A 21666-nucleotide genomic window follows, 5' to 3' on the forward strand; every position below is an offset into this window, starting at 1 on the left:
CTGAGGTGGTATTAGAGTTGGGGGCTCTGTAAGCACTGACCCCAATTTATAATCATCAGTACAGCTCATTCCCATGGCATTTTTGTAGGATCTGTGGGGTTATGTTCGAAAGTGGAGAGGACGCCTTGGGGGTGTTGGTGGAGCTGCTTTGCCAATAGGTTGTTTTCCCATGTGAGTGTTGTTTATATGAGCAGGCCCAGTAGGAGGACCATGCATGATGGTCGTGGTGCTGACAAGATTGGACTGGAATTAATTGGCTAAGGAAGTTGTGCTCTGAAGAGGAAAGCCGTTGGGAGATAACTGGCAACTCCTTTTCCTCTGCTTGAGGCGGGGAGGATAAGCATCATTATCTCACCATTTACTATTTATTTCCCCTACACTTTGACATTTCTTGGTTGAAATTCTTGATACATGCATAATGAATGACCTATGTCATGGTTTTCCAAATCCTAATTCTGATTCCATCTTTTCATCTGCTTGATTTGCGTTTAGTTTGCCCTGTTGTTTTTTTTTTTTTGTTTGTTTGTTTTTGTTTTTGTTTTTCCCCCCAGTTTCCTGAGGTATGTGTATCTTTCAGTGTGTGGGCCACAGACATGTTTGTTCCTGTCAAATCTGGGCTTCTCTGATGTTTTGTGTCTGAACATTGCCCATCGTGTTTCCTCTTCTGGGCTTTCTGTGAGCATCAGACTCCTCGTTTCTACCCTGAGGCCAGATGGACCATAATCTGGAGGGAGGGGAGAGGCAGGTTATTAGAGGAAGATGAATTCTATTTCCTGTCTTTTCAGAGGCATGGAAAATCACTCTTGCATGGCTGCAAGCATCACTCGGTGCCAGGACTGAAGGCTCTTAATCTGATCTTTTAACACCGGCTCTCTGTGTGACAGTCTCAGTGCCAAAACGGCAGCTGCAGCATTAGAATTTATTTTAAGATTTTTTTTTATTCAAAAATTAAATGATTGTATTTAGAAAAAAATCACCTGAAGACTAGTGCATAAGCTGCAGGATTGTTTAAAGGGTTTTTTGGTTTTTAAGTTTTTTTTTTTTTTTAGGGTTTGCCAGGCAGGTAATTTACATGCATTTAGATGGAGTTTGTTTTTAATTTAGCCCCCACATGCTAATTAATGTGTCTATATTATATTGCTTGTGTCTGGTGTACCACACTTTCTAAAATTAAAAAATACTAATAGTACTTGAATGAGAACTACTAAATAAATTTAATTTGAACTACGAACATTTCTGTAGAAATAAATTGTATGTATTAGAACACAGGGAAAAAATGTATTTTCCTAGTTGGTTTCGCTAAAACATGTTTTTAAGTTAAAACCAATATATATTTTAATGATGTGCTTGTTGTACTCACATATGACACCTTCCAATGTCCCAAGCATTAGACAAAGGTATTGCCAACTCTTTGTAATAAAGTAACCATTACTTAGAATTCATAGAATTTTACAGGATTCCTAATATCAGAATTAGACACCTAATGAGGGAGTCCTCACCTATCTGAAGCTGTTCTTTCTCCCAATTTCTTTTGGTTTTTAGGAATGGATAAGACTGATCTGTATTGTGCTGCCCTCAAATTTCTTCTTTAGAAGAAAAATCTCAGAGTAGTAAGTGGGAAGCTCTCCTCTACCCTCCTCTTATCTCCCCATTTGCAGTGGAGACCAATTAACAGTCACATCCCTGTTGAGAGTTACATAAGCAGGAGATGCCAGGAAGATGATGGTTGGGTTGGGTGGAGTCCTAGCCTCCCTGTCACATGTCCTCATGGCTTGCTACCTAGCTAAGCTGGGTGACCTTAGCAAGAGATTTGCCTCTCTAAGCTTCGGTTTCCTCAACTGTATGAAGAGGTGAATATTAGCACAGAGTGCATGAGATCAGTGTGAGGGTTATTTGGGATTACATCACCTACTAGCTGCAGTAGCAACAGTGAAGCTCTAAATTTCCTTTTGAAACCTGGTGCCAGCCTTCCCACCCGCTTTTAAGCATTGCCTTTCAGAGTATGAATTGGCTTTATTCCTCAAGAGAAGAGGTTATCTTCCTCTTTAAAGTTCTTATACAGGAAAAAAGTGTAAATTAAAACTCAATCCTGGTTTGTGAACTAGCTAAAAATTTCAGTGAGGCATTAGGGATTCCCCCGGGTAGTTCTCTTTTATCTCCAAAAATTATTTCTTCAGTTTTGCAACACCTCTCACCATACCCACAAACAGAGATCCAAAAAGTAACATCTCTTCAAGATGTTCAGCCTGGGAAGCTGCTCTTAAAGGAGCAGTGGTTTTGGATGGGGCCTGTGTTTTCCCCATAAAGCTGTCTAGAAAAACAAACCTCAATCCACTTGGGGTCTGACTGGTTTCAAAATACCTGCTCACTTAGCTGAAGTTAGTTTTGTTTTTACAAGTAGTTTATGTGGCTGGACTCTTTTTTATTTTTTTCCCCCCTCCCCTTCGGTGATTTCAAGATGTAGCTTGTAGACCCTTAGACTTTATGGGTCCTCAGCAAAATTGAAGTATGTCAGTAAGTGCTGACTTGCTGCCAGTGCTCTCCACCCTCATTTCAGGAATATACCTTTAAGGTATATGGGGGTTGAAAACTGCACACTGTTTTATACTTTCTACATCCTGACAGCAAGGTGCAGCATTTCTACTAATTGGAATCAAACCAGTTCTGCCTCTCACTGGCTTTGTATTAGGGAAGCTGTTCTATATGACCCTTTATATTCCTATAGAATGAGGAAAATAATCCCTCTTTCCAATGTGTATTATGCATATTAAAATGTAAAGCACTTAGGATAGTAAATGCCAGGTTTTTTCCCCCCTTTCCTGGGAAATGGAGTCTGTTCTAGTTATTATGGGTCCCAAGACATTTGGAAAGAAAGGAATTAGTAAAAACTGGGAAGAGTTCAGGGAAGTATATCAGAAAGGACTGGCTGGCAGTCTGTGAATGTAGCTAGTTCTTGTACCCACGGGACCTGCTTCAACAGTGGGCATTTATTTAACTCTACGCAGATAATCTTTTAGAAGGAAGAGAAAATTTTTTTATAAGCAGGTAAGTATTGCCTTAACCTGTTAGATTAAGAATTAAATATTGGGCACTAGCTGAGGATCTGAGTTAGGGAACAGTGTACTTTTTTACTCTTTCTTGGATTTATAGTTCATTGTTGAGATGCAGTGTATGACTCGTGGCAGGCAGTGAGGTGCTTCCAAGACCTTTGAGAACTTCAGACTCCTAGTAGGTCATAGATTAATAAGTGAAAATTTATTACATTATAGTTGAAAATCTCCCCTTCTCCCCCAATACCTCTCCTTGTATACAATTGTATTGTTCAGAAATCTGGTCTCTGTTAGAATAGGTAGATCATTTCAGAGATACTGGGCTAAGGGTCCGAGTTCAGGCAAATTTGGGACGAAATCCAGGCTCAGTCACTTGCTTTCTTTATCATGTTGAGCACAACACATAATTTTTCTGGGCTGTGGTTTCCTCATCATCAAAATGAAATATCTTCACGGTGGTGACTGTTATCTCTGAGGATTAGTGTTAATGGAAAGGACCTAGCTAGATATTTAACTGCTTTAAAAAAAAAAAAGGCTGACCAAAAAAGTAATAGTGGTTTAGTCAAGGAAGGGAGAGAGGCCATGTGCTTTTACACTTAACGGCGTGATGTGAAAGGTGCTCACCTTTTTACTCACTTTATAATGGTCAAGGCCTGGTTGCCAGCTTAGATGAGCTGCAAGGGAAACTTGGAAATGGAGTCTTAGCTGAATGGCCATTATGCTCATCTAAAACATTCACTAGTGTTAGGAGAAGGGATATCAGGGGACCATTGGCAATTACTTCTAGTCACAGTGCTGTATGCATATAATCAAAATAGTGGCCATTATTATTATTGTGGTGTTGATTTGAAGGGAAGCAATATTGACCTAATGGTCTGACTTTACATGCCAAACTGTAGCCCCAACTGTATAGTCAGCACAGTTTGTATTTTGTCACATAAAATATGAAATTATGTGTAGTTCTTGATAAAGAAGTCTCCCCTTACAATTCAAACCTTGGAGAAGGATCACCCATCAGGTACTGTTTAACACTCAGCCTGGAAAGGAAACCCACATGAACTGTTAAATGGGCCCTGTGGGCTGTCTAGGTCTAGATGCACAGTGTGTTTTATGCCCATATTTTATTTAAAATACAAGTACACCTCTCAATTGAAGAAGGTGATAACAGACCAGCCATGTTTTAAGCAGACTTCTTGAAGGAAAACAACAACTTGAACCTGAAAAAGTTCTTGTAATAGGAATCTCTTCTCATGAGTGGAATAGTTCTCAGTCTTTTCCCCTCACCTGTCTCAGACATATTCTTTTGTAAATATATATCCTACTTGAACTGAAGGAAATGGATTAACAATTTTGGCATTCACTTCCCCAAAAGATGTATTTGTAAGTCACTCTTGGTTTTATGTAGTTTTAAGACATCTCAGAAAAATTAGCTCAAGTGGATTGTTCTGTAGCATCAAACTTGATGCATTTTGATGACTTGGGCCTCAAACCACTTCTGGTCTACAGCCAGAAATGTGTGTATGTTATGGAGATAGTGAGAGAATAGAAAGTGGGACCTAATGACTAGCAGCTTCCCAATTCACATTTATTAACCCTACGGCGATTGTTACTTTCAGAGAAATGTCATTATTCATCTTTAACCTTGTTTTCAGGTAATTGTTGGAACTTGGTTCTAGGCTTTCAATCCGAAGGAGGATGGATATTCCACTTCCAGCCCTTCTCACCTAAATTCCATATATTTTTTTCTTCCTTGAGTTAATTTAAGTAGAAGTAGGGCAGCTTAGAGGCTAGTCCCAGGTTTGTGACCAAGCGCTCGCCTGAAAACTCAGACTTTAGAGCAAAAAGCTCTGTTTTCTTTTTTTTCATAAAAGTCACTTTAACAAATTGATGCCATTTATTTCACCACATTTAATAATAGTTCTCTGGTCATTAGAAATTTTAGAGTATAAAAGGGCGATTAGGAATGAAAACTTAAAGCCATCTACTTTTTAATTCTTATATTTACCCAGGGAAAAGGAAATACTCTAACTTGAATGGCCTCTGCTACGTAATTAATTTTCATTCAAAACTTGTTTTTTGTTGCCCTGTTAGCTTTTCTAGCAAGAAGCACCAAGTTGTTAATGTTTTTTCCCCTCAAACTTCTGTAGATTTATTTGGATGCTTTAGATTTCATATGAATGATAGAAAATAACACACAATTACATAACAGTGGTAATATATGTTCATTTAAATTCCAGGTCTAGTAGACTAGTCAAACCCAAATGATAAAAATGAATTTCTGTTTGAACTTGCTGTAAATTTGGTCCTTTTAATTTCATGGAAAGCAAAATGCTCCTACTATGTTAGGAGATACACTTATATCTCAAATGCTGTTTATTTGGCACCTAGGTTAATATGGCACTGAATTATCCTGGAATACATTTTACATGTTTAGGATAATTATAAAATGAAAATTGAAAAATGTGGCTGGTCACTTTTACATTATGTGATAGGGAGAGAAATGAGCAAAAATGCACTGGCTGCATGCACTGGTGGCAATATTCTCACCTTATATTGTTACCAGGTTAACTTGTCGTATTGCTTGTTAACTTTGTAAGGAATCAGTGGCTGATGATAACATGATTTGATGTAGTGGAGCTTGCCTGAAATCACCAGAAATCCCCCGATAAATATGCAGTGACATCGGTAAGATCATCATCTGAAGTTGCTCATTATGTGCCAGCAGTCTTCATAGGACACATCTGCTTCCCAGTCAGGGCCATTATGTGCATGTTGGTAATGTGTTACGAAGATGCTGTATATTTAAGAAATGTCCTAAAATTACTACTACACCACGCTAACACAAAAAAGTTTTTGAAATTTTGTATTTAGTCCAGTTTTTTATTTTTGCATCAGACAGCCTTTCTTATGAAATGTTGTTTTTTTTCCCCCTATCATTACTGAATGAAGTACCAGAGAGCATAATCCTGTCCCCTGTCTCACACTTGACTAACTAACTGCTTTGTTCTCGATAACCATGCATTTGGGCAACAATTGCATGTTTTGGTAAGACACTATAGCATTGTGATGTACCTGCCCTCAGGAAGTAGAACTTGTTTTCTGCAGGTTTAAATATGGTCCTCCTTCCAAAGGCTGTAGTGGGAACCATTCTCTGGATATATCTAAAAAAATGTGCATTTGAGAAACTGTCTCTTTTTTTTTTTTTTTTTCTTGAGGTTCAGGTAATGATTCAATTATTATTACTGGAGCTAAACCTTAAAATAGTTTTAAGTGGAGCCATGTTATCCAATCCAGTAACCATAGCCATATGTGGCTGTTACAGATAGTAAATAAGGTTAAAAAGTAAGTTTCTAATCATACCAGCCACATTTCCAGTGCTCATTATCCACCCATATGTGTCTAGTAACTTCCATATTATTAGTACATGTTGAGAACATTTCTAACATCGTAGAAATTTCTTTTGGTAAGCACTAGACTCACAGAGCTTATTGGACACAGAGTGAAGAATGCTCTGCTCCCATCTGAGTGAGGATGGAGAAAGCAAGGCCAAAGGGTCAGTAGGAAAAAAGACTTGGAAAGCAAGATATGCTACTAAAAGCTTTAACCCCAAGTTCCATAGCCAGAATTGTTTGGGATGCCCTATGTTCCTATTTAACCTCTTTGGCATTTGGAGCTTTAAGAAGACCTACAGTTTGCCCAGGTGTTAGCCCTACTAGACTGGGAGGTTTGGGCTTTGTTTGCTTTTTTTTTAAGTAAATCAGTTTTCTTTTGGGCTAGCATTTCTTGGAATACCATTTAAGAAAGGTTTATTTGAGGGATTTTAGTTAAATGTAAAGCTTGTTTGTGTCAGTAAGTTTGGTGTAGCATTGTTGAAAAAGGCTCAGTAGGATTTAGCCTGATTTCCTTGACGTGGAGTGACACTTGCACTTGGAATTAATCTGCTCAGCCATATCTGGACTATAGTGTCTAGTTACACTGAGTATGACCAGAAGAGTAGTCAGAAAGATGAGTTTCCAAGAGCAAGTGACCTGAGAATATTTGACCTGGAATAGAGAAAGTTGCAAATAAGCATTAACACTATTTCAAATACTTGATGTGTTGCTTCAGTGAAGAATTTACTGGGTCCAGTTGGGAGACGTTATGGGGCCATAGATTCCAATTAGTATTAGGGTCTGTAATCCCCAAATGGGAAATTAAAACAAAAAACACTTTTCCATGAGGTGGTGAGTTGCTTTCATAAGAGGTGATGAAGGAGACTTACTACCCACTAGGATTTGACAGAGAAGATTCACTTACTGGATATAGTAACAACCTCTGACCTGTCACTCCGAACCCTTCAGCCTAAACAGCATTTAGAAATCTATAGACATTTGGAAATACAATGAGTTTTGTTTGTGGGTTGGATGGTTGGTTGTTACAGTAATTGGGACACTACTGGCAGCAAGGGCTCATTTTTTCTAAAGACCCCTCCAGTTTTGAGTGAGTGGCTTTTCATATACATGTGGCTAATGATTCCTGTAAACTGGAAGGGTATTTGGTTTGAGTTTAAGACTAAGTATCTTTCTCCCCTAACTGTTCTCCCTCCAATCTGATTCACCTCCCTGCCTGTCAGCTTCTTTACTACTCGCAGATTCGTCTTGCTAGAATGCAGCAATAAAAGCTTTCTGCTGCTTAAAAACTTTTAATAAAAACTGTCCTACCAGGATAAAGTCATCTTTACATTTCACACAAAGCCCTTTGGTATTTGGCCTCCTTCTGCCTTGTCAACCCTCTAGTACATGCTTCTATAGAGTATGCTTACATCAAACTCACCTGGCTTCTTGTACCCACCTTTGTTCGTTTTGTGGATACCTCTTTTGCTTTGATGATTTTTGCATGTGTGTCGTCCCGTGCTCAAGAATGCCCTCAGAATCCTCCTTGCATTGTCTCTCCCTCTTTTACCCCTACAATACTCTCCATACACATTCTTTTTCTTTGGTAGACAAGCGACAAGCTCTTTTCTCCATCAGAGACCTTACCCAAGCTGCTTTCTATGCCTCCAATTCTTTTTTTTTTTTTTTAAGGATTTATTTATACAAGAACTGGGGTACAGGTCAGAGGCACGGGAGGGTGAGAGAATTCACCAGAGACAGAGCGGGGAGCAGAACAGGCAGACAGACCGAAGACATTGCTGAGGGGAGCAGCAGGCAAGGCAGGAGAGGTCTGCCACGCCATTGGGTTTCTTTCTGGCTGCCTGGGAATCAAATCCTTGCTGCTGAGACTGTGGACAGCTTCACAGCACAGCGCTCAAAACCTGCTGCTTCACCGGGGAGGCCCTGCCTCCAATGCTTTTCTCCTCGCTTTTCACTTACAGAAATCCTGGACATCCTTCTGATCTTAGTTGTTGCATCTACTTTCTTAGGAAGTCTTCCCCCAAAGTTAAGATTTGATTAGGTATTTTCCTGGTAAGTGATTGCATAGCATTTGGTAATTTTCTTCATAGAAATTAACCTTCTGTTGTAATTATAAGGCCTATGAAGTATTGCAAATTCACTGACTGTCTTATTCCCTACATCATCAAAGTTCCTACCACAGTGCCTAGAGCACGGTAGGTACTAAATAAATAATTGAGTGAATAAATAAATAAGAAAAGGAATCCTTGTTTGATGCCCCAGAAAGTGGGCTTTGCCATTCCTTCCTAGAATACTCCCTAGGACATTACAGCCCACAATCCTTTATTGTAAGGTGCTTTGTGAGGAGTGGGGGCCATTATCTTTTGCTCGCTTTTGCATCTCCAGGAACATTAATTGCTCATTAAAAAAGAATCCTAGTTCATTTTACATCTCTGTCCTAACTATTCCCTTATTACTCCCATCAATAAGGAGGTTATTTTAAAAATCTAAGTTGTGATAGTTTTTGAAATTACTATTTTTATTGGAAGCACCACATCCTATTGCCATGCTCCAAAGTATTGACCTAGTAGGTATTGTCATTGTAGGCTCTTCTGAGGAATATACATTAAATACCTACTGTGCACATACTAGTTGTTTGTTAAAATCTGTTTCTCAGCAGGCATGAATTTATATTGTTCTAATCTCTCTAGCAGAAAAAAAATTGTTTTCAATACTTTTCCTTAAAAATGCAGAAAATAATTTTTGGATGACGAAAGTAAGCAAGCAAGTGATTTAATATGTATACGATTTCATTTTAGTAGCCTTATTTTTTCCCCACCATACATATATTAAATCATACTATTTTGTTGGGATAAAATTTATACATCATAAAATTAACCCATCAAAAACATTCAGTTAATTCCATGATTGTTAGATACAGTGTGTAACTGTTACTACAATTTTGTTATGTTCTTATTTGGGATCTTTTTAAAATTAGAAACCACAATATTTAAATAATTAGGCATTTCATTTTTTTATTCTTCCACACACATGTCATATCCTTGGCTTATTAATGTATTCTTGGTGGCTTTTTTTTTTTTTTTTTTTTTTAGTGGCACTGGCAGAAAGTTCATGTCTGAGTGAGCAGCTTGAGCAGTAGGATTGACCAGAGTACTGTTGATTTACGCAGATTTCCTGTGGCCAGCATGGCTGCCACCACTAGTGGTGCAGTGAGACAGAGAGGATAAGCAGGAAGTGGAAGAGGAAAGGAGATATATAAGGTGGAGTGGGAGGTGGGAACAGAACAGGAAGGGGAATTAACAGGAAAAAGATGGCAGCCAAACTGGAAAAACCATCGTAGTTATAAAATGTGAAAAATTTCTTGTATTTTTCAAGTTAGAGCTTATTTGGTAAAGTCTGAAAATGGCAAATAAATAAATAAATAAAAGCCTCCATTGGGCCAATTTCTTTTTTGTGGTTATTCTCCCTTCTTCCCTGAGTTTTAATTTTCATACCTTTACTGCTGCGTGTCTTAGTTGGTGGTCTAATGTTAAACTTTGTGATTGAGTGAACAATGTTGGGGTGTTCTGGTGCTTTCATAGTGCAGGGAAGCAGACATTCTTTGCCTTAGGGAACTTCTGTTCAAAAGGTTCTAAAACAGCTGAAGATTCACTGTTGTAAGGAGATCTAGGGAAGTAAAAACCTGAACTACAGGTAAGAGTTCAGATGTGGTGTTAACCCACGGCCTTTACCATGAGAAAAGGGAGGCGTTGAATCATGACTTCCATTGTCACTTCAGCTTTTTAACAAGAGTTTCTATAGGAGGATCTGATGTCAGTGTCACTGGCATGTTTCTGGTTGTCTCAATAAATGCACTTGATTTTAATGGCAAGCCTGAAAGATAGCCTTACTGCCTAAGGCTATCTTTGCCCATGTTGGCAGTTGGAATCCAATTTATGAAGCAAGAATTGAACGACCTTCGTGTTGGAAAGGCCTAACTAGACAGAATTTTTGTATCTGCCTCATGGGACTGTTTTTTGAATACCTGATATAAAGTACATGATATTTCAGTAACATGCAGGAATGGCATACAGTAAATGCTTAAAAACTTGTTGAATGAATGAATGCATGAGTGGAGTGAATGATGAGTATGTGAAATGTGTGGACCTGGAGTCCTTTGGCTTTTAGTTTCTTGAAGGTTTTAAGTGACCAGTGTTGAATGTTGGAAAGTAAAGGGTCAACAGTCTTATACAGTGTTGTCCTTTTAAACATAATTTAAGTATTAGGTAAATTCCAGCATTGTCCTACATGCTGTGTTTTTTCTCCACTTTTGAAGTATTGTCATTTTCACCATTCTGACAACCAAATTATTTCAAATCTGAACAGGAACACTGCTTGGCACAGAGTAGGGACTCAGTTGACATACATAATTAGGCTAGCTTCAAGGGAAAACTGTAATTACTGACTATTATTGGCTGTTATTCTATTCCTTCTCGTTCATAAATCTTTAGGATTTTTACTTCCAAGAAATGGGAAATTATTTCACTTTGGCAAATATTTATTCAAGAGTAAGAAAATGGGCAGATATAACTTATAAAGATTTGTGTTTGTCTAAGTCTTTGTTTTGAAATCGAAGATCTTAGAATAAAAAAAGGTTTATCGTTTACTGTTCAGATTCCATTAAAAGCTTGAAATGCAGTGATTTATTTTTTGACATTTTTCATTCCATTCGTCATAGGCACAAAATATTTGGAAATCAAGGGTGAAAACACCACAGGGAGAAAATGAAAGCAGTTTCCTTTCCCATGTCACCTCTCCCCACTAGCCCTACACAGCTGGGAGATGAAAATAGGGGTCCCCCTCCTTAATCTTAGTAACTGTATATGTGAGTGTTTGGGAATGTAGAACCAGGTAGATCAAGGGGGAATTTCACATTTAACTGACAGCTTAGCCCTTGTAGCCCTTGTAGATGGTAATCTGAAGCTGAGCTTCAGAATATTCACCTAAATCAGTGGAGAAAATTAGCTAAATTTCTCACCTAGGTTCAACCAAAACAAGACTTCCCAGACACACAGAGAAATGCTTGTTTAATAACACAGTCCTTTTGGCTCTTCATTCACTAAACCTAGTTGAAAGAGTTTCAAAAGGGACCTAATGTGTATCAAATTTGAGAGTGTAGATACTAGAAGTGTTCAGGTATATTTAGTGGGGAATAATATTTACATTTTGGGGTACTTGTATTATTAAGCATTTGTGTATGCCCACATGTTGGTGCCTCCATGCAGAGACATATTTTTCTAAATATGCAAAGGTATATTTCTGGTATTACCCAAATATTGGTTCTAGCCCATTACCTTTAGAACCAAATCGTGAGTAGCGGGGTTTTTCTATACTGTCCATCTTAGTTTTTCTACTGTTTTTAAAAGAAATATCTCGAGCCCTTAAACTTGACTGCCAACTAAATTTATACATTTTTCATCTTTTTTTATATATGCAACCCTTAATTGCAGGAAAGATGTGAATGCTTTTCACATTTCAGAAGAAACATTAATTTCTTTATGTCCTAGTGCATATCAGGAGAAAAATGAAGAATCTAGAAATACTTTCAAAGCAAATTTTCTGTAGATGGCCAAGAAAAGGGGGGAGTACAGAGAAAGCAGATATGGGATGGGTTGTGTTGTTGCGTTAGTGGAAGATGTTGGGTTAAAGCGTACCACAAGCTTAAAAGTAAAATTTAAGCTGCTTCTACCAGTTAGAAGGGAGCATCCTTCCTGGGGCTGCAGTTGGGTGCCCCTTCACTTCTCAACTGCATCGATAAGCTACCCTAGATGTGTAGTCATCCAGCACCAGGTCTTTTCTTTGAAATATAGAGACCCCTAAATCTTGTTTTGCATGTAATTGAAGTTAGAGGACATGTTAGGAAAAGCTAATCTTGACTAACTAGAAAGCAAATAATTGTATTCTGTTTCTGATCTTCATTTATAGCACCAGCAACAAGTGGTGCAGGCTGTGGAACGGGCCAAGCAGGTGACCATGGCCGAACTGAACGCCATCATTGGGGTACGTGGCCTTTCCATTTTAGCTCTGATCTTAGTGTTTGTCATGGGCTCTCTCGCTCTCTTCTTTGTAAATTATGTTCCATCGAAGGGGCAAAAGGCAATAGAGAACCACAAAATGAAATGAAGCACTGGCCTTCTATCTCATGTGAAATTTGATAGCTCCTTCAGAAACTTTGAATCACATTCTCACCAATTCAAGTTGATATCCTGAAAACTCCCCTTTAAGGAGACTGGATAGTCTTTTTCATAATGTTTCTTTCCTTTGCAATCAGCTTTTGTTGCTAACCTGTGCCAAGAAAAAAAAAAGAAAAAAAAAAGGTACAGATTGTCCTTGATGTTAAAATGACCTGATTTCTTATATCTTTTCTCAAATGATTATATAGATGTATTAATGTCATTTTTTAGTGAAATAAAATATACATTTTCGAATCTCCCTGCTACTTTTTCTCTCCTGTGATGATTCTTAAGGGCTACTGTCCATTTGTAGTAGAAATAAAAGTTAAACTACACTGATTTGAAAAAAAATCAGTGGCCCAGTTAGAACATCCTGCTTGGTGATAGTAGCATTAATATTGCTTGGAAATCCTTTAGAAATTCATGGGTTTGGGCAATCACTGCAACTCCACTTAGGTTTTTTCCCTCCCAAATTAAGGCTACAGGTAATTAAAAAAAAAAAAAAAAGAGTTAAAACTTAGAAATAACAAATATCCACATCTCTGTGCAGCTCATTTAAAGTAGTTCCTTAGGCCAGTCTAATGAAGGCACTACCACTGTACTTCCTGTCCCCTCCCAAATACTTTCTTTTGTGTATAGATTATACGCAAAAATCTTTTCTCTTTTTTCCCCCCTCAGTGTATCAAACATACTTTGAAATGCTAATTATTCCATTTACTTTCATTAAAATTCAAATTGCTGAGTGAAGATGCGGATAAGGGTCGCCTGATAATCAATCTGAAGTGAAGATATTGCTTCAATTATGCCTGTGTCTTTTAACAAGCAAATCAGAACTCTGGGATGACTGCAGTGTTGGTAGAGCAGTAATCTGATTGTAACTTGTATTTTAATGGGCTATTTTGAACTGAATGTTGTGGCCCTTTGACCACAGAAAATACGGTAGTAAATTAGAAAACATAATAAATGGAAGAGAGTAACCTTGATTTCCTCAGAAGTGCCCCTTGGAAAAACAGACTGAATCAGAACAAGACCCATTTCTGTTACATTTTCTACATTGTGTGGGTGGAGGAGAGATTAGAGATAGATAAATACATTTATTCCACAATTACCTTTTATGTCCTAAAACTCCAGGAAATTGCAGTATATTATTTATTTTTTAAAGGATGAGAAAGCTTTAATTTCAAACTTAGGCAATGTGCATATACTAGCTGAATTGACTTGAAAAGTGAGTCACCTTCCCGTTAGGACTGACTTGGGTCACCAAATCTCCCAAGATCACTAGGGATAGAGTCTATTTCTCACTCACTACATGATCTGTCAGCAGTTGAAGAAGAGAATGTCAGTGAGGACTGACAGGAGAACTGGGGAGCTTGCTGGGTCATTTCTGGCTTAGGGTTTATTGTTTGTATGAACTGCTAAAATACAACTAGCCATCCTTACTACCTTACGTCTAGTTGGCAGCCTTTTCTAGGAAAACAATGCTTTTTTGTTTCTTTTTCAAGTCTTATTACTGTCTGTACAGTGGAGAGATTAATCTAGATCAAAACCACATTATTTTGTGTTGGATGTTGCTTAAAAATATGAGGGAAGATATAAAATCAGAACAAGTTCCCCTCCTCACATCAGGTACATTTTTAATACTGTTTTATTATCTATTTCATTTTACATACTTTGTTTTGAAGGGAATGGCAGATTGCCTTTTCTCATGAAAAGGTTGATTTATTAGACTGGAGTTGAGTTACTGACAGACATATTGTGTATATATGGATTTAATTATTAAAACTAATTTAATTTTGTGTCCTAAAAATTCATTTGAAGCACTCACTCTGTAGAGCTGCTTGCTAGCAATGCAGCATGTGCTATAGTTGGTGCATCTGGTGGGAATTCCAAATTATTTGTATCTGAGCAGAAAATTGAGTCAAAATCACGTAATCTGACTATTCTGAAAAATAGATTGCAGAAATTGAAAAACAAACCCAACAGTTTTAGAGAGCTGCAAACCAAGGGAGAAGGAAAGAGCTCGATTACAAACTTGCTTGATGACTTTGTGTTGCTGCTGTTTTTGTTCTAGGCCTTTGTCTGTTTCAGTCTTGATGGTGCCTTGAGCCTAGTAGTTTTTCAGAGTTGTAGCACCTGCTGTTCTCTGCCCCCCTGGACATGGTTGTGTCATGTGGTGGTGGTGGCTTGACCTACCAAAAAGTAATGAAGGGCAAATTCTGGATGTTTGTTACTTGATTTTTAGAATGTTGGCAATGATTTTGTGCACTAACGGAATGAAAGTTTTCCTCCTGAGAGGCAGAGTCCCAACTAAGCCCCCGCAGACCTTCATTTATTTATCACTACATATGTATCTGTTTTATATGTATGCACACCATCCAGACAGGCGCAAATGTTCCCAGATTTAATGAAATCTGATGAAGCACCTTTTTAACTCTGCAATATTATTCTACCTTCATTGGTAAATGAGCCAAGCCAGTGATCCATGCAGTCAAAATGCAAAATGCTGAAGTGAGCCCGAAACCTGGAGAGGCAGCTTGTTCTCTTGACAATAAGCTAGTTGTGTTTAATGGAATGAAACACAGTTATAATGATTTCTTTCACAGGTCATGTTCAGTTTAAAACTGTTGATAGATTGAACTAAGTTAAATATCATTTATCTTTTATTTATAAGGAAAAAAACAGAAGATTCCTACATTGTTTTCTATATTTTGTGTTTGTTTTGAATTGGTTGTATTTCACATTTGCTTGAAGCTTTCCTGGAGTTCCCCCAAATGGGTTGAGGGGAATGTTATGTATCTAGTTTGATCTTGTCATGTGTCTTACTAGCCACTGTGTTTTTAAATTAGAATCTCTGCGAGATCACACTGTTGGAACAACACGCAAATTGTAGTTTTAAATCAGTAATATGATCTAATTAGAAATGATGTTTTCATTTCCTGTATTATTAAATTGAGTCATCTGACTATCTTAAAATGCTTTTTAAATCCATTACACTATATAATCAGCGCATGCTGTGTGAATGTGGTTATGCTTAATAAAGGAGGTTGACTTCGAACCCCGTAAGAATTTCACCAAAACTGCCATTAAAAAAAAAAGTTTTGTTAGTATGAACATTGGGAAAGAAATTTGGGGCTTATAAAAATAACTCTTTATTCCATAATTCTTAAAAAAAAAAGATAAGAATATGTATTTACTTAAAAAAAAAAGCACACCCCCTTAAAAAATCCTCAAGAACAGGTAGGTATGCCATAGTGTTAGAGGAAAATGCAGTTTAGCACAAGAAATGCTGAACCTCAATTTTTAGCAGTGACATTTTAATGATAGGAAGTCTGCAAAATTATTTGCCATCAATTGTGAAGGCAATAACAAGCCTTGGTGGTTTTTCACACTCTCTGTGTTAAGTGCTTTCAGAATGACAGCGTAAACTGTGTTAGAGAACTCCAAGGAAGTAAAACTGATTAAAATGTTCATGCTTGAATGGTGCTGATGGAATAGTTCATTTGGACTTTCTCTACCTCCTGCAGCTCAAGCTGAAATATTAAAATTCAGTGGATTTAAATCTCTCTCCTCTCAGCTCAGGAAAAAAACATTACATTTTAATAGGTTTTAAACCCATAATTCATTGGTTTGGAGCAGCACTATTAAATCTATTTAAATATTACTTGTATTACTAAGGAAATGATTTAAATGACTTTGCCTTTACCATCCTATGTGTTTGAATTAGTTTAAAAAAAGAAAGACAATACCTTCAGGGGCTTTTTTCCTTCCATTTAGCATTTTGTTTTATTGTCCTTGTCACATGATTGGCCCATACACGCGCACACACACACACTCTCACACACACTCTCATTCACTCCAGATTGGTCTTCTAGGAGAAGGTCTTACAGTATGACAGCCTTAAGATGTATGTCCTCCTTTTTCCATTATAGATTTCAAGACCACCGCTTTAAGTTTCAGAGGCATTTAGACGTGCCACCATAGTAATTTTCCTTGTTGTCTTTTTAAACTTATTAGCCATGAGACAAAAAACTGGAAGATAACAAATAGGTGGGTTATATATAAAATGTGTGTGTGTTTGTGTGGTATGTGTTTCCCCCTTTTTCGTCACAGCCGCCAATAATACCAAACTTGAAATAATATTTTAAAAATTTTCAGTTTTTTAACAAAAGCAAGGCTATAGTAAGTCTCCAAGAGCCATGTTTTTATCTCTTACTAATAAAGCACTGTTCAAAGGTATTGTTGATTTTGTGGTAGTTGTGCTACTACCCTCTTGGGGGTATAGATAAACCCACAGTGCAGAAGCTTGTTCTTCTGGGGCTCACCTTGTATCCCTTGCCCTTTGGACTCCTTGTCCTGAATGTTGCCATTACTGCATTTTCCCCCAGGGTTTGATAATACCTCCCCTCAGATACACTCTAAAGCTTTTGCATTTCCCATGTGCTTATTGTGGGGAGTCCATCCTTCACTCCTGCTTGTATAACAAGGAAGGAAGGGTGAGACACTTATCAACTCATTGGGAGACTCCTGGATCCACAGGCAATCACAGGAATGCCCCCTTACTGGGACAATTTTGAGTTAGCTTCTGCTAACTATAATTATATTCCACAAAGGGTCCCCAACAGGGTGGGTCTTCAGTTGCCATGGAGTGATCACTTCCAGAATATACCCTTCCTTCTGTGACTTGGTCTCCTTTGACCCTGCTCCTGTTCTAGGATCATTTCTCAAAATTACCTCTAGCCCAGCCCTGTCCCTGACTCTCCTGGAGGAACAGACACTGAAAATTTGACTTCATGGGCTTTGAGCTCTTTATGGGCACCTTCCGGTACAGGTAGCCAGTTGTACTCAGATGCTAGACCAGAATCTTGTTTTTTCCTTGAGTTCTGTGCCTAAAATGTTTTCTTTCATGGCCCAAGTGTTGTATTATTATTTTTTTTTAAACTTTTAAGCAAACTTACAGAGATGAGCTTCCCTTAATTGTTGTTCTCCCACCTGATTTCCAATAGTATTATCTAAATTATATAATATGGAATAAACTTTAAAAATGACCTATAAGACAGATTTGTAGAGATTGTTATTCCAGCCTTGTTATTGTCTTTAAAGGCTTTATAAAATATGCTGGTCACTAGCTGCATGATGTACATGGCTGGCTGTGATGGGGTGGGGAGAAGAGGCTGGCTTTCTGCGATTGTAGGGCTTTGTTTGCCTGCTGTCACAAAATAGGAAAAAGCTGTGATTGCACATAAGCTAAAGCAGTTACACATTGCGTCTGTACACACTTCTGTATCTTAGGTTGGTTTGCCTGACCCTCGCCTTTTTTTTTTTTTTTTTTTTTAAACTGGTTCATTTGCTATGGATCAGGGGACTACATTATTATTGAGTGCTGTAGTCATAATAATCTTTGTGTTACAATCTGATGAGCCTCTAAAAAGAGGCAGTGATTTCCCTTCTCTCATAACAAAGACTCATATGTTTAGGTAATTCTTTAGAAACTCTGTCTCCCCTTCAGAACTCCCTAAAACTAGATAACAGTATTTCTAACTTGTACTTATAGTATACTCTCCATTAATTTCTGTTGCAGAGCTTCTCTAAAGAAATTTCTAGAAGCTAGTCATTTTTGTTTTTTTTTAAAAAGCTGCTAGCCCGAAATGCTATTTTTCTTTCCCTCCTTTTGCCCTATTATTAAAGGTGTTTGCTTATTAGCTCAAGGCAGGATTTAGCATTCGGAGTTGCAGAATGAGTGGATGGGGTACATCTGACAAAGCTTTAGACAAATGGGCAGTGGGCTTCCATTAAGAAGAAAGGAGTTTACCAGAACTGAATCTGCGTTTCATTCTCATTCAGAGCTCAGAAGGCTGAGTGTGTATAAGGTCCAGGTGGAACTGTTATATAGAAAAGCAAGCTTCACTTAAAGCCACTTGTGAGCTTGCATATATTGTTAATCCCTTTTTATTGGTTGATACTTCTCCCCCATATCCTCAACCCCAGTTTGCAGCTCCATTTCTAATTCTTTTACTGATTTCCCTCCAGTGGTTTTCATGCAGGGAAGCATCACCAACTCCCATTTAGCCAGAACTTTTCCCCTTGTGAATCCAACCTGTCTGGTGTTCTTCAAAACTGGGAGGGAGGAAGAAGGCAACTAAAGGGTTAATGACATAGGCTAGATTTTAAGGAATAGGATTGGTTTTCCTCAAAGCTCCCTAGTAAAAAGATGATTTGGTGATCTTACGTGTGATTCTGGGAACCTTTGTGAAAAGTTAAAAATCTTTTAGGGAATAGCGCGATTTCATGATTTCATTTATTCATTCAAGTATTTTGAGTGCCTTCACCAGTTCTTATTTAAGGAAGCAGATTTTTTAATTTTTATTGCAAATATTTTTAAGTGTATTCTAAAATGATTTTCAAATTACATTTAGGTTATTATGGTTTTAATAGTTGTAAGCTTTATATTTTTACATTTTACTACACATAATCAACTTTTAATTAACACATTTTAATTTCAATAAAACTTTATAGGTTCCAAAGATAAAGAATAGCATTCAAAGAATGTCATATAAATAAAATTATGCACTACTGTATGTAACCGTTTGCATTTTCATCTTTGATTTAGTACAGTGCATTTGAGATTTGTGTGCTTGCCTGTGTCAGTAGTTGGGTGCTTTGCATTGCTGCATAATATTCCACTGTGTGTCTATGTCAGTGTGGGTTATTTCCAGGTTTTGGTGATTGTGAGTAAAGCTTCCATGAGTATTCACATATTAGTTTTTGTAGCTGAGTGGACATTTTCACTTCTTTTGGGTGATTACCTAGAAGTGAACTTGCTTATGTAAGTACATATTTAACTTTTGCAGTAACTGACATACTGTTTTCCAAAGTGGCCATACTGGTGTGCAATTTCACTGCTATGTAAGAGATAATGTTTGGCTGGTTTTTGGAGGGTTTTTTTTTTTTTTTTTTTAGCTATTTCTGATAGGTATATAATGGTGCTCATTATGGTTTTATGCATTTCCGTAACTAATGATGTTGAGTATCTTATGTGCTTACTTGCTACCCTTCTACCTTCATTTGTTACCTGCTCAAAGTTTTGCCTCATTTTTTCCTTTGAGTGGTTTAATTTTTTTATTAAGTTTTGCAATATAGTGAATAAGTTCCTTATATATTTTGTAGGTGTTTTCTCTCAGTCTGTGGTTGTCCTTTAACTTTTTCTAAATATATTTTGAAGAGGAAATTTTAACATTGATAAAGTCCTAATGTATGAGTTATTGCTCATTATTCTTTGCCTAACCTAAGATCACAAAGATTTTTCTACCAGATACCCTTCTAGAAGTTTTATGTTTAGGGTCATGATCCAGTTTGAGTTAAATTTTATTTACTATTTGAGGTGTGGTTTGTTTGTTCCGTCCTTCCGCACCCTCCCCTTTTTTTTTCCTAGAGGGGCATCAGATTCATTTGTTTCAACACCATTTATTGAAAAGAGTATCTTTTCTCTGTTGAAGTATCTTTGCAACGTCAAAAACCTATTGACTTTGTGGCTCCATTTCTGGACTCTGTTCTACCCCATTAAACTGGGTGTCTATTCTTTTGCCAATGGCAAAATTCCTTGTTTTCTGTAACTTTATTGTTGATATTCCAAATTCCATTTTGAGCTTATACTTTGTTATTGCATTTCCTCTGATAAGTACCCAGGTCTTTAATGTTGGTATCCTTAGAGATAGGCTGATATTGAAGGGAAAGAATCCAAGCTCAATAGGAAAATTTTCATTTATGTAAAAAATAGTGTGTGTTCTGTCTCCACACACTTCTGTTAGGGTGAGGGCAACTTCCATTTCTCCTAGCCCCACATATTCCCCTTACTCGTCTGCTGTAGCCTCTTTTTTTTTTTTTTTTTTTTAAGATTTATTTATTTATGCATACAAGAACCAGGGTACAGGTCAGAGACATGGTGTGGGTGAGAGGATTCACCAGAGACAGAATGGGGAACAGAACAGGCAGAATGACCAAAATACACTGCTGAGGGGAGCAGCGGGCGAGTCAGGAGAGGTCCGCTGTGCCATGTGGTTGCTCCCTGGCTGGACACAACCTATGAAGCTGTCTGGTGTAGTTTCTTCATAGGGATTCTTCTTGTGTATTTGTCTTCTATGCTTCATTCTGCACACAGCAGCCAGAGTAATTGTATTCTAACATGTAAATTAGATCTTATTGCTCCCCTGCTTAAAACCTGTCTCTGATGGCTGCCCATTTTGCATAGAAGGAAGCCTATGTAAATGTGTTACTGTGGCTTAAAAACCGTGTGACCCTTTGACTTCATCTGCCACCCAGTCTCTTCATTTGATTCACTTTCTTCTGTTCTGTAACCCCAGGCATCTTCTTAACTGAGGATTTGTGTACCTGCTCTTCCACCCTTTGCAGTGCCTGTCCTCTATGCCTTGATACAGTCATGCTCCTCCATAAAATCTCAGCTCTGGTATTATCTCCTGAGAAAGGACATCCCTGATTTAGTGACTTTACCCAGTTCACTCTCTGCCCCATTAGCCTATTTTATCTTCTTTGTATCATTTACCATTTATTTATGTGTGTTACTTTCCCTTCATCAATAGGTGAGATCTATTAATGAATACAGTCATGTGTCTATTGTCTAAATACTTTTACAGCCATGTGCCTATTGTCTAAATACTTAGTAGATGCTCATTTAATAAGTATTTATAGAATGAACAAATACTAGGAGCTGTTTTCTTTTTTACTCCTTGAACCCCTTCCCCCCATTTTGAGCCAAGATTGAGAGGAAACATGGACTGGTAGAAAATACACAATCTTGGATATCATTTTATAGTATGAGCTTAGGAATTTCATTTAAAAGTCTTCTTACCTATAAAGGAGTGGAGCCACTAAAAATACTGTCTAGTTTCTAACATTGTGTGGTTTTGTACACCCATTTGTTTTGATGTTTTGATGATTTGGAATTCTATTTTAAAACTTAAAGGACTGTTGGTTTCACAATTTTTCTCTAGCATGTCA

General features: G+C 37.5%; 1 protein-coding gene across 7 annotated transcripts in view; it reads left to right on the forward strand.

Moving 5' to 3' along the window:
* The window catches only part of LOC119230973 (transducin-like enhancer protein 4), a 134865-nt gene that overhangs the window by 36634 nt on the left and 76565 nt on the right, over window positions 1–21666 (forward strand). For 5 of the 7 annotated variants that reach the window (XM_037492567.1, XM_037492569.1, XM_054689333.1 and 2 more), the window contains exon 6: window positions 12407–12481. The exons of the other annotated variants lie outside the window; for them this stretch is intronic. In XM_037492567.1, the coding sequence (XP_037348464.1) occupies window positions 12407–12481 (75 nt within the window). The remainder of the gene's footprint in view (window positions 1–12406; window positions 12482–21666) is intronic. 7 annotated transcript variants of the gene reach the window in all.

This window comes from Talpa occidentalis, unplaced genomic scaffold, assembly GCF_014898055.3.
Source record: "Talpa occidentalis isolate TD23 unplaced genomic scaffold, MPIMG_talOcc4v2.1 talOcc4.7, whole genome shotgun sequence".
In the NCBI taxonomy this organism is placed as follows: domain Eukaryota; kingdom Metazoa; phylum Chordata; class Mammalia; order Eulipotyphla; family Talpidae; genus Talpa; species Talpa occidentalis.